The 13,129-nt window shown below is 50.8% G+C and overlaps 1 protein-coding gene across 2 annotated transcripts in view; it reads right to left on the bottom strand.

The window, feature by feature from the left end:
• ESRRB (estrogen related receptor beta) overlaps nucleotides 1-13,129 on the bottom strand; it is a 234,728-nt gene that overhangs the window by 100,138 nt on the left and 121,461 nt on the right. Inside the window, exon 1 of one of the 2 annotated variants that reach the window (XM_042990188.1) lies at nucleotides 11,307-11,611. The exons of the other annotated variant lie outside the window; for it this stretch is intronic. Within the exon in view, the coding sequence (XP_042846122.1) occupies nucleotides 11,307-11,356 (50 nt within the window). The 5' untranslated portion in view covers nucleotides 11,357-11,611. Of the gene's footprint in view, nucleotides 1-11,306; nucleotides 11,612-13,129 lie in introns of those variants that run through there. 2 annotated transcript variants of the gene reach the window in all.

Here is a 13,129-nt window from a genome sequence, read left to right as displayed (position 1 = left end):
AGGCTCTGAAAAAAGTGCTAGCCGTCTTGCTTCTGATATCCACCAGCCAGAGGGCTTTCCTCAGACTGAATGAGGCCTGGCCCTTTTCCAGCCCGTCTGGAGGTCAGGCAAGCCACAGAGACAGTGAATGTGTCATGCGTGTGTGTGTGTGCAGGTGTGCATGTGTGCATGCATTGGGAGGAGGCTGGCACACCACCCTAGGAGGCAGCTGCGGTGCTAAAGAGCACGGAGCAGAGCTGCTTGCTGGAGGTGGAGTCAGGGGCTCACTTCTCCTGGATCCTGAGTTTCTGTAGGCTCACTCGCTGGGGTCCTCCGCACTCCTTCCCACCCTGGGAAGGAAGGCTCTGTAGTGGGACTGGCACCCATGAGGTGCAGTGCCACTGAGGGCCTGTAGGGGGCTCTAGAGCTCTTCCATTTCCCATACTCTGGGCTGCGAGGGTACTACGCTTAAAACAATAGTGTGTTTACCCAGGCTACGTGACTGTGCTGCTCTGAGAGGGGAGTGAAAAGAAGCTGGGGCTCGTTGGTCCCCCATTGGTGCGCCTCAGTTCATCCATGCTTCCAGTTGGCTGTTTTGAGTGCAACCCCTTGTCCTCCCTCCTCCACTGCCTGGCAATGATGCGGGTGGTTTCCCCCACAGCCTCCTAGGGGATGCCTTCAAAGGGTCAGCCTTCTGTCCTTGGGTAGGAAGGCAGAGAGAGATCGAAGATTTTGGCATCCAAGTGCAGCAAGGATAGCTTCCAGTTGCCAGGATCTCAGGTTCTAGCAGCCCAGCCCCTCAACCTGCTTGTCGGGGAAACGTGAAGAGGCAGGTTTCCAAAAAGACGCTGCTTACCCTGTTCCTCCTTAAAGCAAAATTCAGTAGCTCTGGGTGCTATGTTAGGAGACCCATTCTGCAGATTTACTTACCTAATTGCAACTCTATCAATATATCTGGATGATGGACACTACTTGTTCCCACTAACTTCTAATGTGATGTGGCCAACCTAACAAGTTAATGTGGGCAAAATGTTAAAGATAGACATTTAAAAAACAATTTGAAAGAAAACTAAACATACAATTGTTCTCTTGGCCTTTGTCAAAAGGGAAAAAAATAAGGAGATGGATTTTTTAATCCGACCAATTTAAGAAAAACACCCATGGGTAGGGTTGCCAGATTGAGCAAATACTGCATGGACCATACTTACACTAAAAAATTATTTGTTGTTTATCTAATATCCAAATCTCACCGGATATCCTATATCTTATTGGGCAATTCTACCCACAGGTTGGAGGATTCAGAAATTCATTAAGAGAATATTTCCTATTCATCGTCCAGTTCCATACCATAATTCCCTCCCTAATCCCCTTGTGTTACATATGGAAACCCAAGCCACATTGATCGCATCAAACAAGTAATCAGTCCAAGCACCCCAAACTCACTGCCAAGGACTATCACTGTGAGGTTATGTCAAAGGAATGAAAAGCCACTTCCAAAAGATAACATCAAAAAATTAGTACACCCACTATGTGCCCAACACTTGTAAATTACCTGTTTAGTCTTCACAACAACCCTGGGAGGTAGATACTATTAATGGAAACTAAAAAGAGTATCTACCAGTCTAATGCCTGTAGTTCCTGCAAAGGCATGTAAATTCCTGGTCAATTACTTCCCCCGGGGAGAGAAAGGGGAGGGAAACCAAGAAGGACTCCATTGCATCCACAAACAGGCTTATTCATAATGTAATGCCAGCTCTGTTGCTATTTGGTTACATGACACTTACACAGGAAACTGTCTTAATGCCAATGAATTATCATGGGGTTTGGGGTATGGGATTGTGGGAGAGAAGTGGGTGGGAAACCCTTAATAATCTTCAGTAAGTTGGCCTTACAACTGAGAAAGATGTGCTACACCTTGGGATAATAAATAGCTCATTTGCTGTGAAGAAAGGCCCGCTCAAGCTACTCCGAACAGTCGTGACAATGACATGCAGATTCCAAATGTTCTCTGTAAGAAAAAACACCCTTTCTCCTAATCCTTCTTAAACTCAACAAGACTGATTGGTTTTTATTATTCATGAATTAATTTTTTACTCAGGGTCCAACGAGGGAATTGAAGCTATAACGTTTCTCACCGACTGAGAGGAAAAGGCAGCTCTTGACCTGAGCGGCACAGCCAGACTCTTGCTGGGATTCCTCGGGGGTAGGATGTTTTTTGTTTGTTAAATCAGTTAATAATCAATTAATAACCCAAAGCCCAGAGCTTTGAGTTTGTTTTGTTTTCCAAGAAAAAAAAATTGAGTAAGAACATGAGTAAGAATACTAAAGTAAAAAAAAAAAAAATATATATATATATAGAGAGAGAGAGAGAGAGAGAGAGAGAGAGAGAGGACGAGAGAGAGAGAGAGACAGCTGTGGGACCCTGGTTTATTAGGCACTTCCTATTATACTATGCTGGTGTATTAGGCAGGTATATTAGGCTGCCTTCTATTTCCAAGGCACACATATAAAAAAGAAGAGGCAGCAGCAGCAGAAGGAATGAGAGAGGACATAACAAAGGCAGCACCGATTTCAAAAGTAATGCACAGATGAGCAGAGTGTGCAGATGAGCCGGTCTGGGTCTGGGAGTCGGCATGGGGAGTCACGAGAGGGGTCACAGGGATCCAGAGGGTCAGTTCCCTGGTGCCCTCCCTCTAATCTCTGCCTCCAGAGGGCAGGTCGAGGTGCCCAGGAGCAGGGAACGACAGCCTCAGAGAAGCTGAATGGCCAGGAAGGCGATCAAGGGTGGCGAGGTGACTCTCCCTCTCTCCACGCAGTTCTCTTCCCATCTATTCACATGCACCAAGCCATAACCCCCTTGGCCTCTGTGTGCCTTTGGTCTAAAACCTCTCCTGAGGTCGCGGCCAGAAGAACCGAGGAAGGTGGGGGGACCGAGAGGCAGAGGGTGGCGTGAGCCTCAGAAGCTCGTGGCAGTGGGGTCAGACCTGACACAGCGTCCCTTGCAAGAAAACGCTTCTCCCTTCCCAGTTCAAAGGCAACATACCCAGCATTTCTCAGGGGGGCAATGTGCCTAACACTGTATTCTCCTCTACCCGTCTGTTCATATTTCAGAGACCAGGCAGTTTTAGCTCCTGAATCAATGTAGACATGCAAACCAGAAGCCTTTGCATGTTTTTGTTTGCAGGAAAACATTTCATGTTTGGAGGCAACACACAGCAACCCTCACCCAGTTACTATGAGAAAACCCGTTATGAGAATTGCTTTGCGCTTTTGGGGAAGAAAAAGCTGCAAGCTGTTATTACCGTTGTCATAATTATTGCAACCATCGCATTATTGCTATTATTTCTGTAAAAGCAGTGTTCTTTCTGCCAAAGCTTGTTAGCTTGACTGCTTAGGTAGACAATGTCAACACACCCAAGAGACAGATGACAAAGAGTGAGGAGAAAAGGCAAAGGATAAATGCCGCACTCTGCATGTGTGCTGAGGGGATGTTTCACCATCAAAAAGGAATGTTTTCTGCTGATCGATTAGGGAGGCAAAAACAAAAGCATACACCAGCTCATTCACTCTGCATCACCAAGATCCCAAACTCGAGCTCAAAGCGCTAGGAAGAGGAGATGAGAGATATAAAAATTGGTTCTGAAAAAAGTTTAGAGCTTCCCGATACCCTCACCCACACCTCCAGTCCCTACCGCCTTGTTTCCCACGTTAATAGACACCACTACCCTGGAATTTTCCTGTGAACAGGAGGTCTTTACCCTTCTTGCGGTCTCTCCCAAAACATGAGAGCAGAAGACTGACAGTGGATAAAGGTATTGAGGGCCGAATTGGAACAGGGTGGACAACAGGGTGTTCCACTTTGGGACATCCCCTGAGTAATCATGTTTAGCACCTGAAAACAGCACGAACACACCCACACACTCCTGCACGCACAGACGCACATGTGCACACGCTCACGGAGGTAGAGACAGACAGACGCGTGGAACCTGCACTCCTTCCCTGGAACGTATACAATCGGAGAGAGATAAAAGGGCAGAGGGCAAAGCACTGCAAGTTGGAATGAAAATAGAGGGAAAAAATAAGTAAAGACAAAGGAATATGTTCCGCTGTAAGACACGAGAGAGATCTCCTCTAAAAAACATCAGCTCTCCGCACCCTCCACCCTGCCCTACAGCATTGCCCTCTGTATTTCCTTGTTCTCTGCCCTTCGGAAACCAAGAACACAGAAAGACCTGTGACTCGCAAAACCCCTTTTCCAGGTATCTTTTTTAAAAAAACTAGGAACCCAGTGAAAATACCTAAAACGTGAATCTAAATACAATAACAGTTTAAAACTTAACAAGAAAACAAAAAATAATTTATGAATTCAAGTTAACTCAAACAATAAAAAAAAAAAAAAGGGCTAAGTTAAAATAACACTTAGCGAGGAAAAGCTTGACTCTAATTGGCCACTTCACATCCATACAGTTTTCAATGCAGCGTTTCAGTAAACACAGACAGCCAGGCATGAGGCTGACTGTTGCCGTCACTGGCAGGAGAACACCCTGATATAGTTTTAAATGAAAATTGATCACATCTGAAACCAGAAGATAAAAACAAAACCTTGTCGGAGTTTGTTTAACTGCCTTTTGACCTCTGGATGAAATGACATTGAAAATAAAATAACATTATCCAGAAAACCATTCCCAGAAAAGGCTCAATCCCGGGGACACTGAATGACAATGTTGAATAGAATATTTTAAAGTCCTAAGGAACAGAAGAGAGAAACTTAAAGGCGGGGGGCGGAGAGGCTCTTCGGGGACTAAAAATGTGTATAGTTAAAAAGCACAGCAAAGTAAGGATGAAAAAAAATTATGCCTCTAATCGGCAGGAAAACTTTTGTTTGGGGTTAATTTTAACTCAAGCTCATATAACTCTGAATTTAAGACATTCAGCCAGGAGATTTATTTTCACCTTGCCCAACTCCATATTGAAAGTCCCACCATGGGCTGATCAACGGGTATGACTTTCCTCAATTTAGGAAAACATTTGACCCATTAGGCTATCAACTGTCAATGGCTAGATCCAGGAAGAGAAGGGGAAATTGGGAAACTGGAACAGAATTGCCCAAATGCTCTTTTGAGCGTAGCCATCTGTTATTCCAGGGAGTACAGCACTGCCTTTCCATCCTCTCGGGGGTCTGCCCAGCCTTACCCAGGCCAGAAAACTGAAGAGAGCTCTTAACAAGAGTAAACTCCTCTGTCTGTATGGACAGCCAGCCCTTGGGTCCTATGGAGTTCCCTTTCGCTCCATGGAAAAACCCCAAGGCCCAGCAGCCCCCACTGGAATGTGGCCATAGCCTGATCTCAGCCCAGGCCAGGGGTATGGCAGGCAGCAGGGGCTGTGTTTAAACAGCAGAGCCCCTTGCCCCCCGTTACTCCCATGTTCAAGGGAAATTCCACTGTAACACACTCTTACACGTGTGCACACGGTGGGAGCTCCCCTAGGAACGGAGGCGACCTTTGGCGTTTCGGGGTTCAGAGTTAGCTTCTAGAAGAGGGGCTTTAACAGCAATCGGAAAGGGCTCAACACTTCCTTAAGCCGTGGCTTTATAAATAAAGGTGCTGTTAAGATCCTTTCTATTCTAATCCTGATCCGTACAGAAAGGTGCTCTAGGTAGACAGATGCCAAAAAAAAAAAACCCAAAAAGACCATGGGGCTCTATGTTTCCCTTCTTGTCTGGTTTTCTGAGGTCTTTTGTCAGATGGCTGGTTGGGGGTCTCTGGGCCAAACTAAAACTCATGCCCTCCTATGGCCTGCTCCCCATAGGGGCCAGGCCCAGTCCTGAGTGGGACTGGCTGTGGCCATCCAGTTGTGTGGAATACCCTGCAGAAACAGACAGCCAGCAGGCAGTCACTGCCCCTGTCTGCTGAGCCCCAGGGGCACTCGCTGAAAGTCATCATGTGTCCAGTCTGGAGCCCTACTTTTTCCCACAAGGCCTCCAGAGCCACAGACCAGCATGCACCCAAAGTCTTCTGGGCACATCCTTCTAGTGCTGTCAGGAAAGTGAGGGAGACAACGTCCCAGAGCAGCCTGCTATGCAGGGTCACCTGTCACAAGAGGCAAGGATCACTTGCCCAGTGGCCTAGGGAAGAAATAACCCCCCCAACTTTGGACCTCTCCCACGCACTGCCCTGACATCCCCTCTGAGGAAGGAGTCTGACCCTGCCACCAGTTACCTAGGACGCTCTGCCATCATCAGTGAAAGGTCGGCGGCCTCACCAGAAGCAGGGGACAGGCCAGACCAGTGAGGGTTAATCTGCCCGGCCAGCCATCACAGGGGTCACCGTGATGCGCACCGAAGTTGAGCATCCCAGTCCCCCAGAGCTGGTCTGCTAATTACATTTGCAATTATAAACACCACAACCTCCCTGCACAGGGACCAGGCCGCACCAGCCGATGGGGTAACCGCAATGTAATCCCACCCCAGGCCACCCCAGCCATGCCAGGGGACGCCAGGCCCGGCAGAAGCCTAGGGGCTCCTCCTCCGAGGAATGGCCATGAATTTGACAGCTCCCTGGAGGTACGAGACTGCTGGGACCAAGAAAGGAAGACTCACCAGAGTGGAAGCCCAGTCCGGGGTCACCAGCAGTTGCACTGCTGAAAAAGATCTTTGATTATCCCTAGAAATCAGCAAATGGCCTCAAGGGCAAACACGAGGGAGTCGCACCCTTGATGGCTTCCTGGCAGGGTGCGTGGACTCTTTACTCAAAGCCCTCTCGTGGGCCCACGCTCCCTCTAGGAACGACAGCGGCTGCAGAGGACATTAGAGGTTGAGCACTCAAGCCATGCTGGGCTCTCCCACAGGAACATTCAGTCAAGAGCCACCAGACCCCAAGACAGAAGCTCCCAGCGGAGCTGTGAGGAGTTCTGGCAGATTCTGGGCCGGCCTCCTGCTCAAGCTGGAAGAGCACGCAGAGGGGCTCACTTGGGGAGAGATGGACAGAGACTGATGATGGCCGGTAGGTGTGGGAAGGCATCGGCATGGGGTACTGAGGGTGTGGGTTGGACATCACTTTGAAGGACTGGATTATGGTCTAAATAATGCTATTCCTTCCCCTTAAATTCAAACCACAAGTAATTTCAGTCATGTTGGGGAAGCCACTTCAAGCATCTGGGAAGACAAGTTCTAGAGAAGGGCACTGCAGAACTGCGTCAAAAGCATCCTGTGTCTCGTGTAACTGCTTGCCTGTCTTCTGAATTCTCTCTCCTGAATCGGCTCGTTCACACAGCCAACTCCACGGCCCATCCCAATGTACACATTCCCAGTCTCTCTCTCTCTCTCTCTCACACACACACACACACACCGTTCCTTTGGCCTTCTAGACTCGCGCTGATCTTCCCAGTTCCAAGTGCTCCAAAAGAAACAAGGCATTTTGCAGAGGACCAAAGAAGGAGACAAACTTTTTTCCATGAGTTTAGATTATCTTTAAAAAACGAGTTGGCCAGAGGTAGTTATCAGGAGCATGAATCCTGCATGCAGGGCAAAGTTGCAAGGGCCGGGGTCCACCCTGAAAAGGCAGGGAGGTGACTCGAAATCTCTATCACGGCCACCTCCCTGGCAGCACTTTCCCCGAAAGTCCCCTCTGTCCCTCCTATCTCAAGCTAAATGGAATATTTATTGATTACTCCAGATCAACAGAAAGGAAAGTTCCTGTTTGGTGGGTCAGGTTGTTTCTTCATACATATATTTTTAAAGAAACATCTTTTCCTTAAATTTTGGTAAAACAGAGGATTGTTCCTAAAATGGAGTTGGGGAAATCATAAGCTCCAAGAGGAAATTTCCAGTTGATGTCAGGATCTCACTGAGCTGGAAAGGGCCTTCCCTGCGACTGGGGCCCTCCACACCAACCTGTTTCCGCCTAATTCACTGCCTTCAGACCTGAACAAGTCCAGCCTCCCATCACCCCATCATCCTCTCCCACAGCAGCCCACACCTCCAGGAGGGTGGCGGGCACATCCAGGTTTATTTCCTAAGGCCCCTCCCTTGGAAAACCAAGACTAATGTCCTCATTCTGATTTATTTTTAAATGTACCATTAAAAATTAATTTCCCCTTTGTTTTTCTCTGGGTCACTGATTCTGAATTACCATGTGGCATTTCTTCCTACGTGTGAACCCACATATTTTACCTTCAGGACAGTTTGTTCTTTGTTTCTTTAACAAGAGCAAAGTGGTCATTGGAAGGTGGGTGAGGCAACCCGCCAACACCCCCCCCCCCGCCCCCACCTCTGCTCCCTGGGTTTCTAAGCCGAGGGTCTCCAGCCAGTCGGGTCACAGACACATTTGTACACAGGCACATGCAGGCCAGCACACCCACTCCTACCCTGGCTGATTATATATGTACATAAAATATTGATTAGAAATGGTAATGGAGTCACCTACAGGAAAATGAAAATGAAGGAGAGAAAGGTATGAAGGTATGATGTATCTGTGTGTGTGTGTGTGTGTGTGTGTGTGTGTGTGCGCGCGCGTGTGTGTGTGTTAATTTCTCACCTGGGAAAGTGAGAATAACACTAACGCATTAAAAATGCTCTCTGTATGTTAGCAAGTGAGAAGAAGGGCTGGGGAGTTCTTTCTGGCTGAACTGTGGTCCCTGTGCCCTTGGGTTTTCTTAAGTCCGGGAATGTTGACTAAGCCACATGGGTGGAAACCACGTACAGAGCATACGAACCCACTCACGCATATGTTCCCCGAGAAACACCAGCACTATTGGCAATCAACGGATTCACCCTACTGTCCTTCCAACACACCAAAGAATGCAGTCCCCAGTTTTGTTACTTTGCTACCAGTGGCTCTAAAGCTACTTGACATGAAGCCCGGGTGGCGGTGGCGGGGGGCGGGGGGGGGGGCCTGAGGTCAGAAAGATGCCTCCCCTACACTCCAGCCTCTGACCTCCACAAGCTCGACCTTGGAAATTCCGTGCCCCTGCACCACAGCAGATGCAAACGCTCGCCCAGAGGCACACATCTGTACACGGGGCCAGCTCCCCAATGCTCGGGCTGCCACCCAGCAAGCACGTCCTGGGCTTTGAGAAATGGCATCTCACACGGATCCTTAGTTCCTCAGTGGAGTTGCCGGGTATGTTTCTGGCTTTTCCGGTGCCCCATGGAGTGAGAAGTGAATTCTTTGCAAAGAAACCAGGAAGGCTAGGGAGCCCAAACTACTGTCAGGCTTACTTCATGAATGATTTCCACTTCAAACCCGTCCCAGACACTCAGGACCTCGGCTTCCTCATCCCCCCTTTCTGCTTCCCTGACATTCCCTCTTTGCCCATATTTCTCCTCAAACTCAAGCCAGGGTTGCCGTCACCTCGATGAATTACCCAGCTGCTAAACCCTCCATTTCTCCTTGCTTTTCTGGTCAACGTAATCAAAGGATGTACTTCCCCCGATCGGATTTTCATATTTACTGGCTATGACTCGAGCCAGGGACAAATACATAGATATTTCCAGCTCAGCTAAAGAAGTCACCTCTGAAGAGAGGGAGCCTAAATAATTTAAAGATCCAATATTTGTCGTACTTGGTAATTTTATGTGAGGAAATGCCCCACGAGCATCAAACATTGTTCACAGCCTCACTTACCCACCCAGAGGTTTCTTTGACGGCTCCCACCCCCTGCTTGAGGAGGGAGCGTCTTCGGGCACTACCCCCATCCTCACCCCACCGGCCTCATAACCCGGGATCAGTGTAACCTTTAAAGAGAACGAAGAGACACTTTTCGAGCAGATGGAAATCTGAATCCATTGTAATTAAAGATTGCTCGCCTCTCCCATCCCAAATCATCTTCTTCCGACACTCTGGCGGCACCTAAAGGACCCACTGCCCAGGGAAATCCTAAAACTAGAACCAAAAAGGTCAGCGTGGAGACTGGGACAGTCTGGTCATCGACAGGAGACACTGCTGTGAAGTTGCCTCCTCTCTTCCGCGTGGTCCACCGGGGTGGAGGCGGTCTGTGCAGCGAAGAGGGGTCTAAGCACACTTCCTGGAACCCCACATTATCCAGTGTATTTATTTCAGGGATGTCGCGGTTCTCGGGATGGGGTACAAAAATGAAAGCATGGCGGAGCGGGCACTGACTTTGGTAGTTTAGTTCGCTTCAGAGAAAAAAGAGGAAGAGGAGCACCAAGTTAAGCAGGTCCGCGAAGAACCCAGAGTTTCCATTTTATTATTCTTTTAAGCCTTCCGAGGGACCACTCTGCGCGCGCCCACACGCAGACGCCGGGACACCAGCCGCGAGCGCGGCGGGACGCGGGGCGCGGGAGGGGAGAGCCGGGCGGGTACCGAGCAGGTGGGGGCAAGTGCGCGGAGGGCCCGCGGAGGGAAACCGCGGGTGGCCAGAGCAGGACCCCGGAGAACCCGGGCTGGACACGCCGCTCCGGGGGATCAGGTCCCCGCCTGCCCACTCCGCGCGCTTGGCGCACCGCCCAAGCCCGGGGCCAGTGGGAGTCCCGTCCCGCAGCCCCCTCCGCTGCCCACGCCCGCGCCGCTCGGACAACCCCGGGATCCCGAAAGGCGAGCGCGAAGCCGCCCCGGGGCACGGAAGTCGCGCCCGCCAGTTCCATCGCCCGCAGCCTCCCGCAAAGCCGCGAACCAACTTTGCCTCCGCCGCGGCACCCCCGGGCCGGCTGTCCCCACCCCTGGCGGGATGCGGGATCCCCCTCTCAGGGCGTGCGGGACGCAGTGCGCCCGGGGCCGCGCCGCCCACACCGCTGGAGCGCCCCGGATCCACCGCGCCCCGTGCGCGCCCTCGGGGCGCCCCACCGGGACCGCCCGGCAAGGCAGCGCTGGGCGCCAGCAGTTCCCAAACCCGCGGGGCACGTTCGATTTCGCCCCCTTGCCGGGATCATTTCTGCTCTTCAGTACGGAAATAAATCTTAAAGTCAAAGGGCCCCCCGGGGGAGGCTTTCTCAGACGGGCCAGAACATCCTTGCGACATTCCCGCACCTGTTCTGGGCTGCTCCTCCCTAATCCACAGAAACTCAAATATTTTCTCGCCTCGGGGGAAGATCAGCGAGAAAGAGTGAGCAAGAAAGAGCTGCTCTTACTTAAAAGTAAGGGTTTGGAAAAGGGGGTGCGGGAAAAGTTAGAGGCGGTTTACCCCCGCCCCAGAAGGAAACCCAGGAAGTGTGCGGTTTTTCCCCTCCGACGTCCCCCAAGCGCCCCCGGGGTTCCTGCCACTTCAAAAATGCTGGGAAGGAGAACTGCGACACCCAGGACAGAGGCAGCCGGACTGGCAGAAGGGCAGACAGATCGACCGACCGACCGACCGAGAAACAGAGCACCTACTGGTTGTGGTAGCCGAGGGGGTCCGGGATGCAGAGTTCTGACACGTCCATCAGTCCCGTTTTAGCATTCCCAGTTGGTAGAGAAAGGCGGCGGGGAAATCACGCGGAAGAGCGAGTGAAGGGCACAGGCGAGGTGCGAGTCCGGGCAGGGGCACAGTGAGCGGGAGAAGGCAGAGTGGGAGGAAGCGCCGTGGCGGGGCGAGAGGGAGGCAGAGAGCCGTGCGCGCACAGCCCAGCGCTCCCACTCGTGCACACACTCCAGCGGGCAGAGGGGACGGGAAGCCGCGGAGGAGGCTCGGGCACCAGAGACTTGGAGCCCACTAACCCTACTGTAGCTTTAAGGCTGGGAGACTGATGTATGGTTTGGCTCCTATTGGCTATCTCTCAGGGGCTGGACTTAAAGTGACAGAATCGAGCTGGGGTGGGGGGAGGGGGGTGAGCCAGAGAGACTTCAATGGAAATCAGACGCTCAGGCGAGGTCCCCACCTCCTGAGGAGTGAGAGGACTGAGCTGTAGAGCGGCAAGGCCTGTCCTCTGGCCATTAAAGAAAAAAAATTGTCCAACTGGCTGGTGGGATTGGGGGGTTGACAGATGTGCTGCGTATATATCCCCCCCACCGGCATCCTATCCTTTAACTGGCAGGCCTAGCCAAACTCCCCCCTCCACCTCGCTCAGCCTTTTAGAATGGGTCTGTTTTACAAATTAAAAATGAGTCACAGTGCCCCACTCTCACACCCAGAAGAGGCCAAGGCCCTAGAAATTCACAGCCTCAAGACCTGTGTTTGGTGCACAAAAGTGCAAAGGGTCAGGTCCGCAGGTGAGGCACGAAGGAGAGAAGCAGATTCCCTTCCCAGCTCTCATCACCTGGGCCAGTTGGTTCTGAACCGCTCTCATATGGCTAGATGCAGGGTGTGCATCTATAAAATGCTCTCTAGATGTACAAAATGATGCTCTTCATTGGCAACCCTCAGAAATGTACCTGGGACGCAGACGGGAGCAAATAAATCCCTGCCTGCTTAGGAAAACACAATTGTGGTTAGAACAACCAACTTACCTGCCACATGGTACTTCGAGGCACGCAAGTAGATGCTTCAGCATACACACCTGAATCCCCAGCTACGAACACACCTGCATCCCTGTCTGCTGCTCCATCCATGAACCCGAATATTACGGGCTGCCTCTGTACTAAAACAAACTATAAGTCATGCCCCAATCCTTCTTCTCGGGCTTTTCATCTTTTGAGATGTGCCAGCCACAGAGAGATAATAATGTGAGAATTCGAATGAGTGTGGGAGGGGATAGGTATAGAATTACTTAAAAGGGGGGAAGCCCCCAGGAGAGACCACCACCTTATTCTCCTATATCCTACAGCAGACAATTTGGGGGGGAGGAGACATAATTTTATCATCCAAATAAGGTCTAAATGGAGTGTAACTGCAGGCAGTGTTCAAGCACTTCAGGAGTAAAAGCAGGGAAGGTGGTGAGAAACCCCAGGAGGGGCCGGGGAATGGGCAGGGGGACCACAGATGATACTTGACTTGGATAAATGTAAGCGCGTGCAGGCTGGGAAACAGAGCTGAGATTTTTCATGTGTGCTGAAGTGGAGGAACGCATGGGATTCTCCGGGCTCGGGGCTCAGGCAGGCATCTCGCAGAGAGATGGATGAAGATGTCTGCTCTGTCAGCAGAACCCCCAGCAGCCCCGGATTTTTTTTTTTAATCACGTCGGTACTTGGTTGTATTAGAGACGGAAGCAGGGTGTAGAGCCTCTGTCCTTAACCAGGGCCTCTACACAACGACCACCTCTTGCCAAGACCTCAGTGAC

Source organism: Panthera tigris, chromosome B3 (assembly GCF_018350195.1).
Source record: "Panthera tigris isolate Pti1 chromosome B3, P.tigris_Pti1_mat1.1, whole genome shotgun sequence".
In the NCBI taxonomy this organism is placed as follows: Eukaryota; Metazoa; Chordata; class Mammalia; order Carnivora; family Felidae; genus Panthera; species Panthera tigris.
This window is presented reverse-complemented; position numbering and strand designations above follow the sequence as displayed.